We start from the raw sequence: 19,289 nt of genomic DNA on the forward strand, positions 1-19,289 counted from the left end.
GAGGAGGAGGAGGCGGAGGAGGAGGCGGTGGCGGCGAAGAAGACGGAAAAGGAAGAGGAGAAGAAGACCGAGAAGGAGACGGCGAAGGCAAAGGAAGTGGAGAGGTGGTGGTGGTCGGTGTCGAACGAGGTAGGGAGCATTAGCTAGAAGGAACGCGGAGAAAAGGCAGCTGTAGTAGGGGGTACCCAGAGAGACTACACAGTGCAGAAGCCGAGGCAGCGCACTGAGCCACGAGGGGCTATTCGAGAAGGGGAGGGCGACAAGAAGCACTGGCGGGGAGGGGACGCGGAGGCCTTCGGGGGGCCGACCAACCAGACGGCCGATGATGTCATCGGAGGAGGAGACCGAGTGTTTCGCCCTCTACGGAGCAGCCACGGAAAGCAAGCAACAGCAACTCCTGAAGAAGCAGAAGCGCACCAGACAGCGCGTGGACGCCGGCGAGCCGCGCAACAGCTACTCGAGTATACCGAACTTTAGCTCCCGGCCATCCTTCCTCGGTGGTGGTCTATACGGCTCGATCTTCAGTGGTAGTGGTCCACCGACGCACCCACAACAACAGCCGCCGCCGCAGCAGCAGCAGCAGTCGCAGCAACACCACCAGTCGCAATCGCAACAACCGCAGCAACAACAGCTCCAGCAACAGGCTGGAGCGACTGGCAGTCAAAGTCATTTAGGCGCAGCTACGACGGGTCCTACAACACAGCAGCATTCCGGCCACGCGGCCTTCGGCTTCTTCGGGGCTCCGGGCTTCGGCCCCGCCAAGATGCTGAACGAGTTATTAGGAAGGCAGGTCAAACAGGCCAGTGACGCTGGCGGATCCCCGCCAGAGGGCGGCCACGGGATGACCGGTGCCGGCATGGATCCCGCCTCGAATTTGCAACCGGGCGCCGTGGCTAATTGTGATGATCCCGCCACGGCCGATCTCACGCAGCACATGTTACGCGACATGCTTCTGCAGGGGCGCAAACTCTCCGCTCTCGGCGTGCAGGAGCAGCCGAACAATAACAACAGTATACACAGTAATAACAATAACAATACTACCGCGGAATTACTTAAATCACAGCATCAGCAGAGTCCCCAGCAGCATCAGCAACAAAATAGTGATAGTGCGCGCAGTGGAACAGTGCAGAGTGGCGGGGAGGAGAGTGGTGATGGTAATAACATCGTGAATAGCGCGAATCACAGTGATCGTGATACCGTGATGCCGGGCGACGCTGAGGACAGCGCTGAGGATGCTGCCTCCGCGGCACGCGCGATGGAGGAGGCCTTTGCCGAGGCCGGCATGGAGCCAGGGGCGAACTTGGACGGATCGGATTGCGAGCAGAGCCTGCCTCCTAGCCCAACGGCACCAAGATCGGGCTCGGTCTCCGTTAAGGAGGAGATGCAAGAGTCGCTCAATATCAAACGTAGCCCTAGTCACTCTCCTTGTCCGATCGTGCCAAAGACCGAGACGAGCTCTCCAACGACAGAGATTAAACGCGCTCGCGTGGAGAACATCGTCAGCACAATGCGCAGCAGCCCGGCGCTTCAGCCAGCAACGGTAAACGGTTGCAAGAAGCGCAAGCTCTATCAGCCTCAGCAACAGACGGTGCATCACGTTCTCCAACATAGTGTCAACGACACCATGATGGACGACGACGACGAGAGTGAAGAGGAGGAGGACCCTGCGACGATCAGGCAGAAACGGGAGGAGAAAGATAATTTGAAGATACAGTTGAAAATGCTGCACGAGCAATTGGCGGAAATGCAACAAAAGTACATGGAACTCTCCAGTAGAATGGAGCCAGATACAAGTGAGAGCGGCGACGCGCCACCCAGTCCTCAGCAACCACCGCAACCACCGCCGAGACCGCCGCGACCTCATCCACCGCCGTACAACGGTCTCCCGGCCCTCCCACCTGATCACCCCCACGCAGCGGCTGCCGCTATGTATCACATGGGGCATAAACTCTACTTCGAACAACAGCATGCTGCCCTCGAAAGAATGAAACAACATCAAGAAGCGGCCGTGCGGCAGCAGCAGCAGCAGCAGCAGCAGCAACAGCAGCAGCAGCAGCAACAACAACAGCAGCAGCAGCAGCAACAGCAGCAGCAGCAGCAGCAGCATCAACGACAGAGTTCGCCACCGCCACCAAGCCAGTCTCAGCAACAGAGCCAGAACAACACTGGTCCTTCGACGCCGCAGACGCCGCAAATGCAATCAGCCAGTACGCCCATTCAACACAAAGACTTCCAGGAAAGGCTAAGCGTCTTCAGGGGTGCCGCCGCAGCTGCCAGTTCGTCCGGCCCCCATATCACCGGAGCCGATTTGGAAGGCCTGGCGGATATCTTGAAGACGGAAATAACTTCTTCTTTAACCAATCTGATTGACAGCATAGTATCGAGGTTCGTGCAACAGAGGAGGTTTCTCGGTAAGCAAACCGAGGCAGCGCAGGCTGCTGCCGAGCAGCTCAATAAGGACCTCCTTTTGGCGAGCCAAATGCTCGAAAGAAAATCGCCCAGGACGAAAGTGGTCGACAGAGGAGCTCCGCAACCACCCGGTGGCCCAAACGGGCCACGGGGGCCCCTCAACGGTGGGCCCCCTCCTCCACAACCCACGGGGTTTTCGCAAATCGGGTCCATAGGTGGTGTGCCCCATGGCCCTCATGCTGGCCCCACGGAAAATAATCTTAATCAGATGAATCAGCTGCCCTCGCACGGAAGGCCGAGCGTTGGAATGTTTCAGACCCCAAAACCGCCGACGATATACGCCATGCAGGCGTCCATGCAGGCGCAGCAACAACAGCAACACCAACAGCAACATCAGCAGCAACGCGAACAGCAGCAAAGGGAGCAGCAACGCGACCAATACTGCAATATGAGAGGTGACGAGAGAGAAAACAGGGACTCGGAACAAAATGAGGCCCTGTCACTCGTCATGACGCCGAAGAAAAAACGTCATAAGGTAAGCATTGCAACTTGTCAAACTTAACATATCTTTAGACTCGTCATAATAAATTGATGTTTTTTTATATAAACGTATGGATAAATTTTTTACATACTTTTTGTATATAAAGAAATATTAACTTCAAGTCACTCGTAATTTTCGAATAACGCTAAATAACTTTAAGTTGACGAAATCAGAGCGAAAATATTATAATAATTATCTAAGATACTTTTATAAAAATGAATTATAAATAAAATAAATTTATTTATACATTAATTACGAAAGATGAATAAGTCTGACTAAAAAAAAAAATACTAATTAGTACGCCTTACAGGTGACGGATACAAGAATTACTCCCAGAACGGTGTCCAGAATCCTAGCGCAAGAGGGAAACGGTTCTCAAGGAGGTAGTGATAGTCCCCCGCCTCCTCCACCACCGAGACCCTACCACGCGCCACCGCCGATGCTGCCGGTGTCCCTGCCAACCAGTGTAGCGATACCAAATCCAAGCCTCCACGAGAGTCAAGTGTTCTCGCCCTATTCGCCGTTTTTCAATCCTCACGCGAGTCATCCTGGTCAAGTACCACCTCCGGGGCCACATCATTTACCCGCGAGTCCTCCGGGTGGAGGTGTAGAACTCAGGGATTCCCCTCCACTGCCCCATCCGCCGGCTATGTTGCATCCAGCCTTGCTGGCGGCAGCCCAGCACGGTAGTCCGGACTACGGACACCTTAGGATGGACAGCAACGACCGAGCTAGCGACTGCAATTCCGGCGACATCACCTACGATGGAATTCAGCCTACAATATCCTTTACTAATACTTATATGCTGAAGGGCAAAAATGGTAATAATGCTCGACAATTTTATCAATTTTTCCTCAGATAACATTTTAATATTTTATTACGTTTAAAATGCGTGAAAAAATTGATGATATTAATCATTCATCTAGAGATAACGAAGAATTAATTGAAGAATGTTAAAATAAAAAATACTATGTTACCTGAGGAATAATTGTGGTGTTAAAAAGAATGTAGAAATACTAGAACAAACGGTTAAGATACTCGGGGATATTTTTTGAGCTAGAAGAGAAGCGAAACGCGAAAAGTTTAGGATGTAGCGGTGGGTTTTTGAGAGAGAGAAAAAGCCAGGCAAAATGGCTCCGTTCACTCGCTCGCTCGGAAGGCGGCTGGAGCGAGGAAGCTCGGACGAATGTTAGATTAGTTTGCCACGGAGTTAGGCTAATGTTGGCTGCACCTACGAGTAGAGTTTGTCCGGCAACAACGCACCGAGCCAAAAGTTCTTTGCCTACCTCGGCCCACCCTCGGCTTGCAGTCTCACCCAACTTCGCAAGCCAATAATCTGTCCCGCAATTTCGCAATTCAGCCTGAGCGTTTCGCGAACTTCACATTTCGAGCGTCTCCTCGGCTTATCCTAGATAAGCTACTTTCGCTGATCTCGGTGATATGAGCCTTTGTAAAGCTACATTTCTGAGTATCGAATTTTGTCTGTAAATATTCATCTCATCTTCCGAGAAAGACGTCGTTACATTTGTTACATTCGATCGCAACTTGGTACGGAAAGTCCTGACAGAGGCCCGTATACGATAGAACAAAAATCTCTCTTATTAGAATTCTAAATTTAATCGAGTTAGAAACGAATGGGCGTTGCCACATTTTGCAGTAATTTATCACACAATTTTTAAGTGTTCATTAATAATGATAAATATTTAATTTATATGTTTAATATACGCGAAAACAATTAATATTGATTTACAGAGATTAACGTCGCAAAGAAGAAAAATTCTATTTTTCTCGACCGATTTGAGTTACATTATAAATTTATAACAATTTTAAGACTTGCATACTAATGAAGGATCGTGTTAAATTAAAAAAAAAACAATATTCTTGATCCTTTTCGAAATGACTAAAATAGCCGCGAATGCATCGGGTTAAGATGCACTCTTGGTATCGTCAGAAAATGATCGGCGAAAGCGAATGGTTCACCAGCCCGATTATCGTGCATGTTCCACCCCGCCGCGGCTTGCTTCTGAGTTACCGAAAGAGCGTGCAGAGATCCGGTGGCTTGCGGATCGGGAGTTCGCCTCGGTGCAGCAAGGAAAAAAAGGCGAGTGTCGCGCGCGGGTTCGTGTGAGCGCCGATTGTCCGATGCAATGTCGGAACTGCATTGGCGTGTTGGACCGGATCGCTCGATCGGGTAGCGTGCCGTTCTTTGCCGCCTTTTTAGTCGGCCTTTGATGTAAAATCAATGGCACATTTTTTTCACTCCCTCCTCTCTCTTGGGGTAGGTCGAGCGCGTTGTGCATCGCCGTGACACGATCTGCTGTTCCGCGCTCCTCCGGACGCACCATCCTAGGCCTCATCGCGGTTCTCGCTGGCATTTGATGCATCCGAATTCATTTTGTTGCCTACGTCCTCTTTACTTTTTCTTTTTTTTCCGAAAGAGAGAGAGAGAGAGAGAGAGAGAGTCTGTCCCGAATTTTTTTAGCTCGAGATTAACGCGAGATTATGCGCTGACATTTCACGCTTGCGGTATCGAAAATACAAGCGTACACGTTGTGGATGAATTAAGTTGAAAGGGTTGTGGACAATACGGCAGAGTCGTGTGAATTAATCGAATAAGATTGTGATGAAACCACATGTAGAGATCCTATTACCAATAAGGAGTCAGTAAGGCTTCTGCTGAGGATACGGCCAATCGTAGATCAACTTCGCGGTGAGAACCTTCTATCGCCCACCCTCGCGATAGCCGCAATTTGTACGATTTCTGATCCGATTCGATACGAAAGAAAACACGATTATATTTAAGATACTCTCAGACGTCCGAGAAACGAGTCGACGCTTCTTTTGACCGCACTTTTCTCTCTCAGCTTAATCCCCCCTTTTTTGTATTGGAATTCTTCATATACATTTACGTGTTACATATATTTATATACATAGCAAACGGTATTTCCTTAACCGCGGTGAACTCGTCGACGCTGACGCCGATGCATCTGAGGAAGGCGAAGCTGATGTTCTTCTGGGTCAGGTACCCATCCTCGGCCGTCCTTAAGATGTACTTCCCCGACATCAAGTTTAATAAAAACAATACAGCGCAGCTGGTCAAGTGGTTCTCCAACTTCCGGTGAGTAATGTGTAATTTTCAACTTCTAATAGCGAATAGTTCTTTTCAACTATGCACATCTACGCGAGCGGCTTGTTTCTTGCGTATTCTACAGTCCCCTCGCCCTAGAGTATCGTACACGGAAAACTAAAAAGTTTAAAAATGTCTTACGAAAGAGACGAGATACGTTAGCATGGGAGAGAGATATTTTTACAGGTACGTTAATTTGTTGGAATAAATGAATACGTTAAAGCGCGACTTGATAGCGAGCAGTTCTTTTAAATATAAATTTTTTAGCAATCTAGATTGAAATCTTGACGTATGCAATCGATTCGCGTATTTTCGATCTCGCTTAAATCGAGAATTGCCCTTCGGTACGGCTGCTGCTGCCGGATGGGTAACTAAATCCACGAAAACGAGCAGACGTGGCCATGTAGAAAATCTCAAGGATACGGCGGACAGCCGTGTCGCCACTCCCCTACATAATCGCGGACATTTTCGCATCTCGTGCGGCCGACTCCCTTTAAAGAATGGAATCGTAGAAGACGTTTCTGATAACAGAGGCGCGTTTCGTGTATGCAAACGAGAACGAGGTTTTCGAGGGATCGACCACTCCCTTTGCAGAAGCGGTCAGAGCCCAAGAGACGAGAGTCACGATGGGTGTGTCCGAATCTTAATTACCCTCTCTCGTAGAGCAGCTGGGGATAAGTAACGCTACCTACATAGCGCCAGGTATAGAAGCGTAGGAGGCCGGTAGGTACCGACGCATACTGTCCGGCAGGCATTAGCCTGATTATAATTAGGCTGAGTACAGTACAGATCCAAGATACAAGGCGGTCGAAGGTGGATCGCGCGCGTGCCCTCGTCGTTACATTATTACCGCTTTCTTATCGCGAGATGTCCACTCTCGTGAAAATCGCAAGTCCTTCGCACGGTGGCGTCGTGCGCCGACATGTCGCTCTCGCAATTACGGCGCGCGGGGACCACGTGCTTCGGATATACTCTAAATAAAAAATGCACACGCGACGATAAATAAAACGTTAACGAGCAGGCGCTTAGTTGTTTCCGAGTGGTCGGGTTAATTACAATATCTTATATTGCATATTCCTAGCCGACTCGTCGTTTGGTTTCCAAGTTAACGCGCAGCCACGAGTCGTACGGTTGCGCCAAGATAATCGAGCGGAACGGGATGTCGTGCACGCGAAATTGCGAAAACAAAAAATAAAAAAAAAAGATCCCGTCCATTTTGGCAGCGACGCGAACATCACTGTTAATTATCAATCTATTGTTCTGTGTAACTTTATTCATCGGGCCTGTCCAAAAGAGTGGAATCGCAGATAAAAGAGCAAGCACGTGGTCTGTTTGCGAAACTTCCAAACGTCCGGCGAAATTGCACGCTCGTATTTCACGGTACGCACAAAGCTAATTACCGCTTCAACATATTTCGACACATTTGGCCCGAGGGTTTTTTCGCCTCCTCGCCACTCCGGCCACCTACCCTCTCCGAAGTCTTCCTTAATGAGATTTACCGTGAATTGTTTCTTGCGTTTCCGAACTATGCGAGCTAAAATTTTCGCGAGTAAACCGAACGGTCGCGGGCCCCGTTAATACGAGAATCAAATCTAAAATCCGAAGAATCAAACGTTTCGCATGGTACGCCGTATGCGCTATGCGACTCGCTTGCATCGATATAACCGTGAACGTGCTTTCTAAATGTAGAACATGTTAGTCACGGCATACCATATCATATAATCAAAAGTTTCCGTTTATTTTTCTTACACGTGATAGATCTGTCACTATATATTAATTTATGAAAATGTATAAATAATACTTTATAGCGATATTCTCTTTCTCTCTTTTTTTCCCGAACATGTAAAACAGGATTCTCATTTTAATTTATTATATTTCTAATAAAAATTTTAAAAGAATTCAAGAGAGCTATTTATAGCTTTCTATTATTCGCTCGTGATCGAAACGGCATGAACTTTGCGTGTCTAAAAATTTTCTTGAGAAAAGTTAGCGAAGAGAAACGTTAGAGATGTCTTCCATTTTGCCAGTCTCTGCATTGGAATTCTTTCTTTTCGCAGCTAATCACGTAAAGGTTTGCCCCCGCAACTTTTTCTTCCCTTTTCTCCACCAGCCGTTGTCGCGCGTGCTCGATCTGATAGCCTAATGCACGGCTTCCTATGCGGAAATGCCTCGCTACATTATTCTACGCTCCTACGTGCGCGGCCGGCCCTCCACCCCTTTTCCCACCCTAGATCATCGTTGTACTTTTGTCACGAGAATGGGCCGAGACCGTCGCCGCTGCCACCTGCTATGTCGATTATTATATCGTCGTCTCGTTCCCCGCATAAAATATACATACCGTCGATCAGAAGCTTAAGCGCGTTCTTAGTGATTGATCAATCTCCAACTATCGATTCATTGATATCAAGGGGCTGATGCATACACCGCGACAAAGGAAAAAAGAGCGCGAAAATTCTATTTTTTTTCCCCGCGCGACGATAATGTAACACGAAAGTGTACTTTTCCCCTAGTTACAATATTTATGGATATTCCTCACGTACGGCTGTTAGCAAAGTTATTATAAAAGGATGCCAACGAAATTAGTTATTATCGCCGTCCTGGTATTTAACTAAAAATACAAGAGGCATACTCATCAGAAAATGCTGAGGATACCTGACATAATATAGTAAATATTAATTTTTATAAAGAGGATTATATATTAATGACAACGCGTGTAACTACAAGTCCCGTAATCGTAATATTTTCCTCGATGACGTCATTTATCGTCGTACATCCCCCGGCGCAGCAGATGCCGGAGAAAATCGGAGAAGAGACGGATAAAAAGAAAGAGAGCGAGAGAGAGAGAGAGAGACAAAGAAGAATAGAGTGAGAGGCAGAGTGATAGAAAAAGAGCGGCAACGAGAGACGGCGGCCGTGCACAAAGCGATCGTTCGCACCCTATTTTCTCACGCTCACGCTCGCGTCGAATCGAAAGCACGTCCGATATCTTACGGAGACTCGTTGACGTCGCGCGTACATCATCGGACCTGCTTATACCAACGATATTGACAGCCTTCGTTCGATGAAGCACGCCGTGGGGGATGATTGGGGTCGTCTACGATCCAGGGTACAATGTGTGCGCGTGTTCACGTCTACGGGGTGTGTGATGTGTGTGTGCGCGTGCGTGTATGTATGTGTGGGGGGTGTGTGCGCGCGCGCGTACCCGTCTCTATCACCTCGCATCTCTCCCCGTCCGTCCATCCGTCCGTCTGTCTGTCGGTCGACCGATCGGTCGGTTCACCCCCTGTCTCCACCCCCGCGAGCGCGAAAAAGAGAGAGAGAGAGAGAGAGAGAATGAGAAAGAGAGATGTGCGGACTCGGGTTCGTTCGTTATCAGATCCCACGGTAGGACACGCGACTGAGGTCGCAGATCCTATCTGCGGGACGGAAGAAATTTTATGTCGTATAATGGACAACGGACGCGCACACGACACGGGCCCTAACCGGACGGTGAATCCACGTCGCACGAAAAACCCGGATCGCCTCGGAACGAGCGCGAGAATCGGGCAACGATTTACCACTTTTAGATAGCGCGCCGTTCCTTTTTTACACACACCATTCGCCGTTGCAAGTTTCACGCGCGACACTTAATTGGGGATTCTTCGTTGATATAAAATTTATCTTTCTGTAAATAATTGCCACAGAAACGAAGAAGAAGATCTGATAAGTGAATCTCACTCGCTCGCCGAGCATTTCCCAGCGAGTTCGTTCAATTAAGCATTAAAATATTATTTTCGCACTGGAGTTTATAGATTGAGAAGAAATTTATAAACGGACTTTAATCTGGTTATCTGTGTAAATAACATCTTCGGGCTAAGCGGAGTGCAGCAATATCCTCGATAAAGAGGCCTCGAAGTGGCGGTTGACGAGAAAACGCGAGCTAATGGCTCGGCCACGGGCAGAACAACATAATGTTGCGGGAAGAGCGAAGAGGACGGCGCAACAGAGGGACAAGAGTATACGATATAAATGAGGAATCGAAAGCTCTTGAGTTGTCGAATAATGAAGTCCACGATGAATTTACCCAGTCACGCTTTCGAGGGGTTGCTTATCGCCGCGAAATACTCGATAATTCTCCCAGAAGGGAGGGCACACGGCCGGCACCGCGCGTTCTCTTTCTAATTTCTTCTTCGACTCATTCTTATCAGCCGACAATCGTTTCGTGGGCGGACATTACCGTGTCGCTGCTCGTCCGCGGAGCGTACGCCGCCGCGGCCGTGGTCGGGGTAATGACGCGGTAATTTTCTAAACACAAATTTCCTTTTTCAACCCTTATCTCGCCCGTCGCACACGTGACCAGTCGTTAGCGTTCGCTTTCCTCCTTCGTGCGGTCTGTCCGCGCGTTCTTAGTAACTACCTCGACACGCACCTCTTCCACGCTTCCAAGTAAAACGCACCTTGCTTATATCGAGCGTGATCTTCTCACCTAGTAACGTGTTATTATCCGAGAGGCCGCCGCAATGACAATTTCTGGTGCCTACTTATACGCGGCACGGCTAACAATTACAATAATTATAAATGACAGCGTGAGGATACGATATTAAATTTCAGGTCGATGGTAAAACGTACTAGTTGAAATCATACTCGCGTCTATCAAGTTCTATTTTTTTTAATACATGGATTTTAATACACAAAAACGGCTTTAATCGCTCTAAATATTTGATTTCGCCATCTTGTACGTTTAAACAAGTATATCAAGTCGTGGAAAACATATCTTGTTTGGAAAAAAAAATGAAAGGACTGACGGTTTACCGAAACTTCGCTACAAACGGGAAGCCAGTCGGCAGTCTGCGAATAAGAGAACAACGTTCTCCGCTTCTCAACGGCGGCCTGCGATTTAGCCCCACGAGGTCGTGCGCAAATGAAAGAGCGGTACCATGGGTGACGTATTCAAGGACGCAACCCCACACAAACAGTTGCTTGCCGGAGAATTGGCACGTGCTATTTAGCAAGAAAAACTCGGGATCGTACACGCGTAACCACGCGTACGTGCGCCCGATGTCGACGACGACGACGTTCACGAGCACACAGATTTTCTCTTACTTGTAAGCAATAAGCCAACCGCGATTACGAGTTAAGGGAAAGAGAACGGGAACGAGTGCGGAAAATCCGTGCCTTGAGGTAGGCGGGAGTACAACGTACTTTACCTATCCACGTGGAGGCAAGAGCGGTTCTCGGCATTCTCTCGCGAGCCATTTGCTCCAGCTTAACATATATAGTATGTATAGTAACGAAGAAATACTATATTTTACTATACACGCGATTATCGTCATCTTTTTACGGTCAATCGAAGAAACGGAATCTCTCGACATAGAAGATTAACGTCCGGGATTTTGCTGCGGCAGTTACATCCGCTCCATTCGAGATATCGCACCACGTATCATTGATACTTTTACAGCAGAATGATGCATGCGCGAGTTCTCGATTTTCGACGGCGGCTGTACAGCAACTAAATAATCTCTAGTAGTACGCGCCTCTCACAATCGCTCGTGAAGGAAAGGAAAGAGCTAATCGAGCGAGAGCGAAGCAGAGAACAAGAGATTCTGAGAAAAATGAGCAAGTAAAAATCCTTTGAGACCAAAGTTGCCGCGAGGTGGTAGGATCAGAAGGAACGCATCGAAATGAAGACGGTCGAGGAGGGTGATTTAGAGAAAGGGGATAGACAGCGGGTTGTATCTTGGCCGTTTCTACCCCGTTAATGAACAGAAAGTAACTTTGGTCTTTGACTTTCGGGCAGCAGCCTTGTCGAGAGCACTGCAGCCAGACCGTCGAAGGAAAAGAAGTGCCGAGGAAGAAGACTAACAATAAATGCTGCATCTCGGTACTTACAAAGGAATAACCGCGAGGGAACGTACAAAGAATATGTGTACGCTTCTTTATCTGCAACTAGATTGTCTGTATGAATAAATTCAAGTATATAAATCTCGTATATAAGGTACGCGGAGTACATTAAGAAAATGTACGTCTGGAAATTACTGAACATTCATAGTAGTTTCTTAATTAAGGTTTCACCGTTCACGTTACATCGAATAATATTATAGGTCCTTGCTCGGCTCTTTGTACGTCTTTAATTCTTTCCGCGTAGTTATTCACATATACCGCATTGCGTACAATTAGTGAAAGATTCGTATTTTTTTTGTTACTAGAGCAGGCAACCTTATTCTCAATTAAATTAACTTAATCAATTAAATAATGATTTCTTATCGCAATCTTGTCTTTGCAAAAATTGTATTGAAATCACGTAGAGAAGCGTTTTTAAATCATAACCATTTTATCAAATGTTTCAAAATACCTTAGTGAACTCTTATCATTTCTATTTTTTTTTTGACATTCCTGCGGAGCATGATTGACAGCACTATATTATGTCATATTTGAAAGATAAGCCTTTATCAGCGTATCAATGCGTATCTTGCACGCTGACAAGTATATTTCGGAAAATTATACATTGTTAAATCGTGAACAACACATTAATGGTGTAAAAGAAATTATTTAAATGTTTTATTTTGATTATATTAATTTTATAGGTATTCATAATTCTCGCATATAAAATAAAATAATACATACAAAAAAGATGGAAAAAGAGAAAAGAGAATTTAAGCTCTGTATCGTCATTATTTAATAACTGTCATTCAATAATTACCGTCATAATTTATAGTATTACGATATTAAAAAATAAAATTTATCGAAATTTTTTCTTAAATTGCTGCGCTCTATACTTGATTATTATTAAATTGTTACAATAATTGTTGATTGACGTGGGAAAATCGCGATTTTGAGAAACTATGAGAGAGCCGATTTTCCGAAGAATTGTAACGCGGTTTATTACCGTGGAAATAGATAAAGCACCTTGCATCGAGCAAAGCTATCCCATACGTGGTGGTTGTGCGTGTAAACGGTAGTCACTTAATTAAAAATTACTTAATTACGATCTTGGCACTAATTAGGTACGCTCGGTTCTCTCTTAGCCGTGCACCACGACTACCTCGCAGCTACTTCTTTCTCTCCCGCTCTCTACCCATCTCGCTTGTACCCCTCCATCTCCATCACCCTTTAGCTGCCTCCTCCACCATCTCTTAACACCCTCTTTCGTCTCCACGCTCCGTTCACATCTACTCGTCAACGAGGTCTCTGTCTTGGTTGCAGTTTTCAGTCTCTTTTTTTTCCGTCGCTCCTTTCTCGGAGCAGCCTCTCTCTCTCTCTCGCTCTCTCTCCAGCCTCCTCTCTCTTTTAGACGAATATCGAATCAGCGACGAGCTAACTTCCCGGCGGCGCGTGCATACCGTAAAATCCCGAGTAACATTGGACCGCTTCTTGAACCACCGGTAGATTCATCAACGACTTTTCAAACGTCGCCAAGCGTCGCCAACCGAACAAACCTCCATCGTCGATTCAACCTTGCGGATACTCGCGCTTATTCGCGAACGTATTGTTAACGTCTTCGAATATTCGACTGGAACGTAGCAACTAATTACGTCAGTAGTAATATCTGCAAATTGCTAAATCGTAACGAGTTACAATTATCCCTCCTGACAAACGCAGGACGGTAGCCGACTAAAATTTTACGTATCAAACATATGATTTAACACATGAACGATCAGGAAGAATAAAAGTTCTGATCAGCACGGATGAACGCGTAGGTACGGGCTTACGAGGCCCACCCTCGTAAAACGTCATGTATCGTAACATAAGGGATTCCCGGTGGCGTTGCAGCAGGCAGCACCGGTGGCGTGGTGTCGGTTCTTCTCGAATTTTTTGATAATGAACGCAAGTACGAGAAAACACGACCAGTATTGGCTGAGCGGCAGACAATACTGTGGCCGCGGGGCTATCGCGGGAGGAACAACGATGTAGGCGGGGGTAGGCTGCGCGGAGGTTTCGCGGGGGGCGGCAGGGAGATTGAGGTGACATGCGGGGAGGGAAAAAGGAGCAGGAGCTGAGAGAGCGGGGGAGGGGGGAGGGAGATGGCAACGGAGGCTTTATAGGGGATGTAAGCATCGCTACTGCAAGGCTAATCCGCCGCTATGAGCTGCTACTTGCAGCATGAGTACGGTACACTCTCTGCCAAAGGTTTCTCCAAAGCGAATCTCTTTTCCGGTTGCTACCGGACAATTAAAAGAGTTCGTTGAACCACGCGCGAGTATAAATGTCTTCTCAAAATCGCGAATTAAAATGTCTTGAGTATCCATTTTCATGTTTTCGACCGGATGCAAACTGTAGTCTTACTGAAATTGTAAAGAACGGCGGGAAGAAATAGAAGCGTATTTTTAAAAACTATTATCATTATTATATAATTTATTAAATATTGTTGTATTGAATATTATTATTACGCTTGCAGTTTTATATTAAGAAAGCTTTATATTAAGATCCGAAATGCCTCTTGCGTTTCAGTCCAATATTTAAGAACTTAGCGTTCAACGCCACACATTAATCATTGATACGGAATGCTAATTATTTCACACATCCAATATTGACACAGTACACACTTTCACAATAGATATCGCAGATTTCTATTCCGTGCTATTCGCAGAATGGAATCCCTCGTGCTTAAGTTAGATCGAAATATCCCTCGGATGGTATATGATTTCAGCGTCTCTAAGAAATATCGGAACTGTAGTTCGGTAATAGCACAAGGAACTACTTGGCACGATGCCTGCCTTCCTTTCGACAGTCTGATTTGAGCGCGCTACTTGGGATACATTACTTACAGTTAGACGGAGGACTCAAATACAGAAATACAAAAACGTTTAGGCGAATAAATCGATCGACACTCTTCTCGTCATATTTCTAGCCTAATGAGGAATCTTAATAATAAATGTGCGCTATACGATGCCAATGCCAATTGCGCGTAACGCGAAATTAATCCCATCGGGGCCCGAATTTCGTCACTCCGGCAATTTTTAGCAGTCGCGATGACCAGCCGAAAAAAATCATCGTGGGTGAAGATTAAAAAATGAGTTACCCGGGAAACTGCAACCGGTAATCCATTACGTCACGTCCATCGCCAATGCCACCCATTTGCTGCACCCTGTCTCTCCCGCCTACCCCTCGCAGTCAGCGACGACCCCACGCCAGTCATCTAGACGGCCGCCACCGTTTTTCATCCCCGCGATTCGGAAGATCTCTCCGCGTGAACGCGCGCACGCACGCACGCACGCGCGCGTGTGTGTGTGCAAATCGCGTGTGCACGCAGCACGCATACGTCTGCGCGTGAGATCCTAGACACGCGCGACAGCACGCGCGCGCGCGCGCGCGCCGCACGATCTCCGCGAAAAATGCGATATGATAATGTTCCCAGCGTTTCGCTCTAATCGGCTTTGTATCCGCCTGTGACGGCTCTTGTGGACGAAGGGGTTGCGGGGGATATCGGAAGTACTAAACGGACGGCTGGCGCGGCGAGACGAAGAGAGCGCGGGGATGTACGGTCGGGATCCTAGGGGCAGTCAAGAGAGGCGAGCCTGTGCCAGCCTCCATGAAGGATTTAATTTACATCCACCGGCGAAAAACGCGGAAAACAGTTTATCAAAAAAGTTACCGCGCAGACTCGAGCTGCAGAGTGAACGAGCGAGAGAGGAGACGAGAGAATGGGCGAGAGAAGGAGAGAGAGAGAGAGAGGGAGAGAGAAACGCAGGACGCGAGGGAACGGAAGAAAGAGGGTTACACGACGGCAGAAATGAAATTGTCCGTGCATGGATTACCGCCGACTTCGTTATGCCCTCGCATTAGTGCTCTTCCCCTACCAAACCTCTTTTCCTTTCTCGCTCCCTCACCCCGCTTCGCCTATGTATCCATTCTTCTATATTCGAAGCCCGGATATGCAGCGCATATTCGATATATCTCTAGAGCGATACTTAAAATGTAGCCGGTTGCGAAGGGAAATTCTTAGATCGTGTCTTTGCCAGCAGACCCGCGTCCGCTAATTACATTCAAGCAACGTTGAGAAACACGCGCTTCTATTACAACTCGAGCGAATATAAAGATGAAATTAATCGCGGCTGCTCGTTACGCAAGCTTCTTTCAATTATGCCGCTTCCGCGAATGGGAACGGCTACGGATAATAATGCTAATATCGTTTAGATCGCGAAACACGGCGATGCACGCAATTAGCTGAGCGCTTAATCGCCCGACATAGTCTAATTTCGGGATGTGAACGCGCGTCCGCGGGGGTGGAAGCGTAAACAACTACTCCCGCCGAGATTTTATCGTCGGCTGATGGGAAGACGACTTCATAAAATATCCAACTGATCGAGATGCGGGCTCCGCAATCGTACACGGTGGTTATGAAATACGCATGAATTTCGCCGGATGGTGGCCCGATATCGGCCGTGACGTTTCGCAGCGCAGCGGCGGGTTCGCGATCACCGGGGACCGGGCGTAAAATTACTGTTTCGGCCAACATTTACCCCGGCAGCCGCGAGGGTAACGTTCGACTGGACAGCGACTCCGAATTGATTTCGTTTGAAATCCCTACCCCTCGCCGTGCCCCGCTCGCCTCCTCCGCGTCTACGGCCCGTTCCCTTCCATCGATGCGCCGTTCGCCACCCCCTCCCCCCCCCCGGCTTTCTCCTCTTTCACGCGCTTTCGTCCTTCCTCTGCCTCCGACGCTTCGTCCTTCAACCTCATCCACGCTCCTTCTCCGTACTCCTCTCCTGTTCCCCGCCATGGTTCACCGTCTCCGTCTCTTTTTGAATCTCATCCGGGACCACGGCGCCTCGCTGCAGACTGCGCCAAATGTATTTCCCCCTTCGCCATTTTTTTTTATCGTCCGCTTGCGAACGTTCGAAAAATTAATTGCCGGCCGGTTCGATCGGAAATGCGCGAAAGGAGAGCGCGTCATGTGGGCGGACGAATGAAACGAAAGCTCGGAGGGTGTCGATTTTATGTAAAAAGCGATTTACGTGTTGAGCGATATGCTGACGATAATTCTATAAAACGATTACGCTGTAAAAATTGGTATTTGTGTGTTTCTCGCTTTTGTTTTCGGCGCGATCTTTGTTTGGGTCACGAAAATACAGATATATAAAAAAAAATAAGCTCGAGTTTTTAAGTATTTTATCGCATTATAAATTATTTACCACATTGGCGAATTATTCAAATTCCGAATAAAGAATGGACGAGATATATAGTGAAATAATATACTTACATTCGAAAATACGTCAAGGAGAGCGGGGGAAGTGAATTGACGGGGGGGGGGGAGGGAGGGGGCAACCATGGAGGACGCAAAAACATCGTTGAACGTGCGTTTATGGTCGATTCGTAAAAAAAAAGGATTCGCGGAATTAATGGAAAAGTCTTGCGCAAAAAGAGGAGATTCAAAAAATTTCGTTGGATCGACCGATAATATCCGTCGCGATCTCGAAGACGGGAGAAAGGGTCGGTGTCACGGTTCCCGGCGCCACGTCATTCGATATTTTTGTCAGTAAAACGATATCAGGCAAATTGCATCTGTCCTTTACACCGTGGCGCCGAGCCAGATCAAACAGTATTCGGCCCTGGATATTACTCTTCCCTTGATATTGTCGGTTCCCGGCACCACTCTCTCGTTTCTATCTAGCAGTCGGCGACGATCGAGTACTTTCTAAATCGAGAGAGGGTACGCACGAGAGAACACGATAACATCGGACGCGCGCGCGCGCGCGCGCGCGGACAAAAAATAATAAAAAAAAAAGATCAGTCTTTGGCGGAGCTATCTACAATCGTCATTTATTTATCCGATTTATTCACGTCGCGATCATTCATTTATCGTCGCTGAAAGCCCCCAGCCTCTTACGGATAGAAAATTGAACGTAATGTCGGTGTGACGCGTCTTGAATCCGAAATGAATTCGTGAATTCGCCGGTGACGGCGAGAGATCGATACGGGCCGGACACACGCGTTTTTTCGAGGAATTCGTGCGGCCGTATCGAACAATGCGTCGCAAACGAACGGTACTCTTGTTGGCATCGTATGCAAATCGCCCATATACCAAGTCACCTTCTGAGTGCACTGGAAGCATGCGGGCGCGCGACGTAAGCAAGCACCGGACTATCTTAGTGGCGCGACACATACGGGTGGCAAATAGGCCGTCGAAACACAACGTCGCTAAAGGAGAAGCGACCCCGATTGGTACGAGGAAAAACGCAGGCCACTTTCGATTATCGATGCGTGTGTGTGCGCGCGCGTGTATGTACGGCTTATCGGTATCTTTCTGCGGGGAAGCAACCGGCGGGTGAAGGTACGCGCGAAACTTCACGTACGACGTATACATCTGCGCGCACGAGATAATTCGAGCGCGACGGCAATTTATAACAATACTTTGTTTTTTGTTTGTTTTTTCACAGTAATGCCGATAACTCGAGCACACGACATTCTGATAACGTGATTTCACGCGTACTCTCACGTAGCCGGCACACGCGCGCCCTTTTGTGACACGTCCGAAGGGAGATTGCGCTTACATTTACCTGAACTTGACAGACCGGGATCGTTTAAGAGCCATAAACGTAATCCTACGGAATATTTACAGTGTCCTCTCCCCGCGGTGGCCGACAGTTGTCTAGCAAATCCTATTTACTGTTACCCAACGTACTATACACACTAGAGATGCTGGGAGGGTGACTATCGCCCCTAGCTAACCTACTGCCCTACTGCCATGAGTCTCACCCCTAAAAGCGTCGCGTCTCTCTCCCTTCGTCGTGTTCCAGCTCTTACCCTCCGCCTCTTACCTAATTCTCCTCTTCCCCCGGTCTTACCGCGTAACGGTCCTCCGTAGATCGGATCGCGTACGACGATCTCGCGGAATGCCTCGTCCCCTCACCGCGACCGCGGAAGGGCGACCATCTTTGCCGAGGCTCTCGGGCTGGTGGGACAGAGGTATCGGAGCCCACCTCACGTGCGTGAACGCTCCTTCGTCTACTCTTCGATCTCTCTGTAACCATTTCCAACGCGTCGGCAACAAATAAGAAGTATCGATCTCCCCTTTCCCGTAGGTCATATGCAAGCGCCACGCTAATTTGTTCACCGCACCGCCGACGTTCTTTTTTTCCCTTTGTTCTCCCCGAGTTTATAAAGTCCACGCATGCAGGTATAAATAGCGCTTAAGTACGACCAGACTCGTGATTTTCTGGAAAGGGGGTGAACGATTTTCCGACGCTGCGATGACGAGTATCGGGCCCGGGACGCGACCGTCATCAACCGCAC

The 19,289-nt window shown here is 47.8% G+C and overlaps 1 protein-coding gene across 4 annotated transcripts in view; it reads left to right on the plus strand.

The window, feature by feature from the left end:
- The first annotated feature begins 322 nt into the window (after positions 1-322).
- LOC105567719 (homeobox protein prospero) overlaps positions 323-19,289 on the plus strand; it is a 37,914-nt gene continuing 18,947 nt past the window's right edge. For 2 of the 4 annotated variants that reach the window (XM_012022802.1, XM_012022803.1), the window contains exons 1-3: positions 323-2,944; positions 3,261-3,771; positions 5,885-6,068. In XM_012022802.1, the coding sequence (XP_011878192.1) occupies positions 323-2,944; positions 3,261-3,771; positions 5,885-6,068 (3,317 nt within the window). The remainder of the gene's footprint in view (positions 2,945-3,260; positions 3,772-5,884; positions 6,069-19,289) is intronic. The other 2 variants (XM_012022804.1, XM_012022805.1) reach the window with 1 other exon arrangement.

Source organism: Vollenhovia emeryi, unplaced genomic scaffold (genome assembly GCF_000949405.1).
Source record: "Vollenhovia emeryi isolate VEMERY1.0 unplaced genomic scaffold, V.emery_V1.0 DF939135.1, whole genome shotgun sequence".
Classification (NCBI taxonomy): Eukaryota; Metazoa; Arthropoda; class Insecta; order Hymenoptera; family Formicidae; genus Vollenhovia; species Vollenhovia emeryi.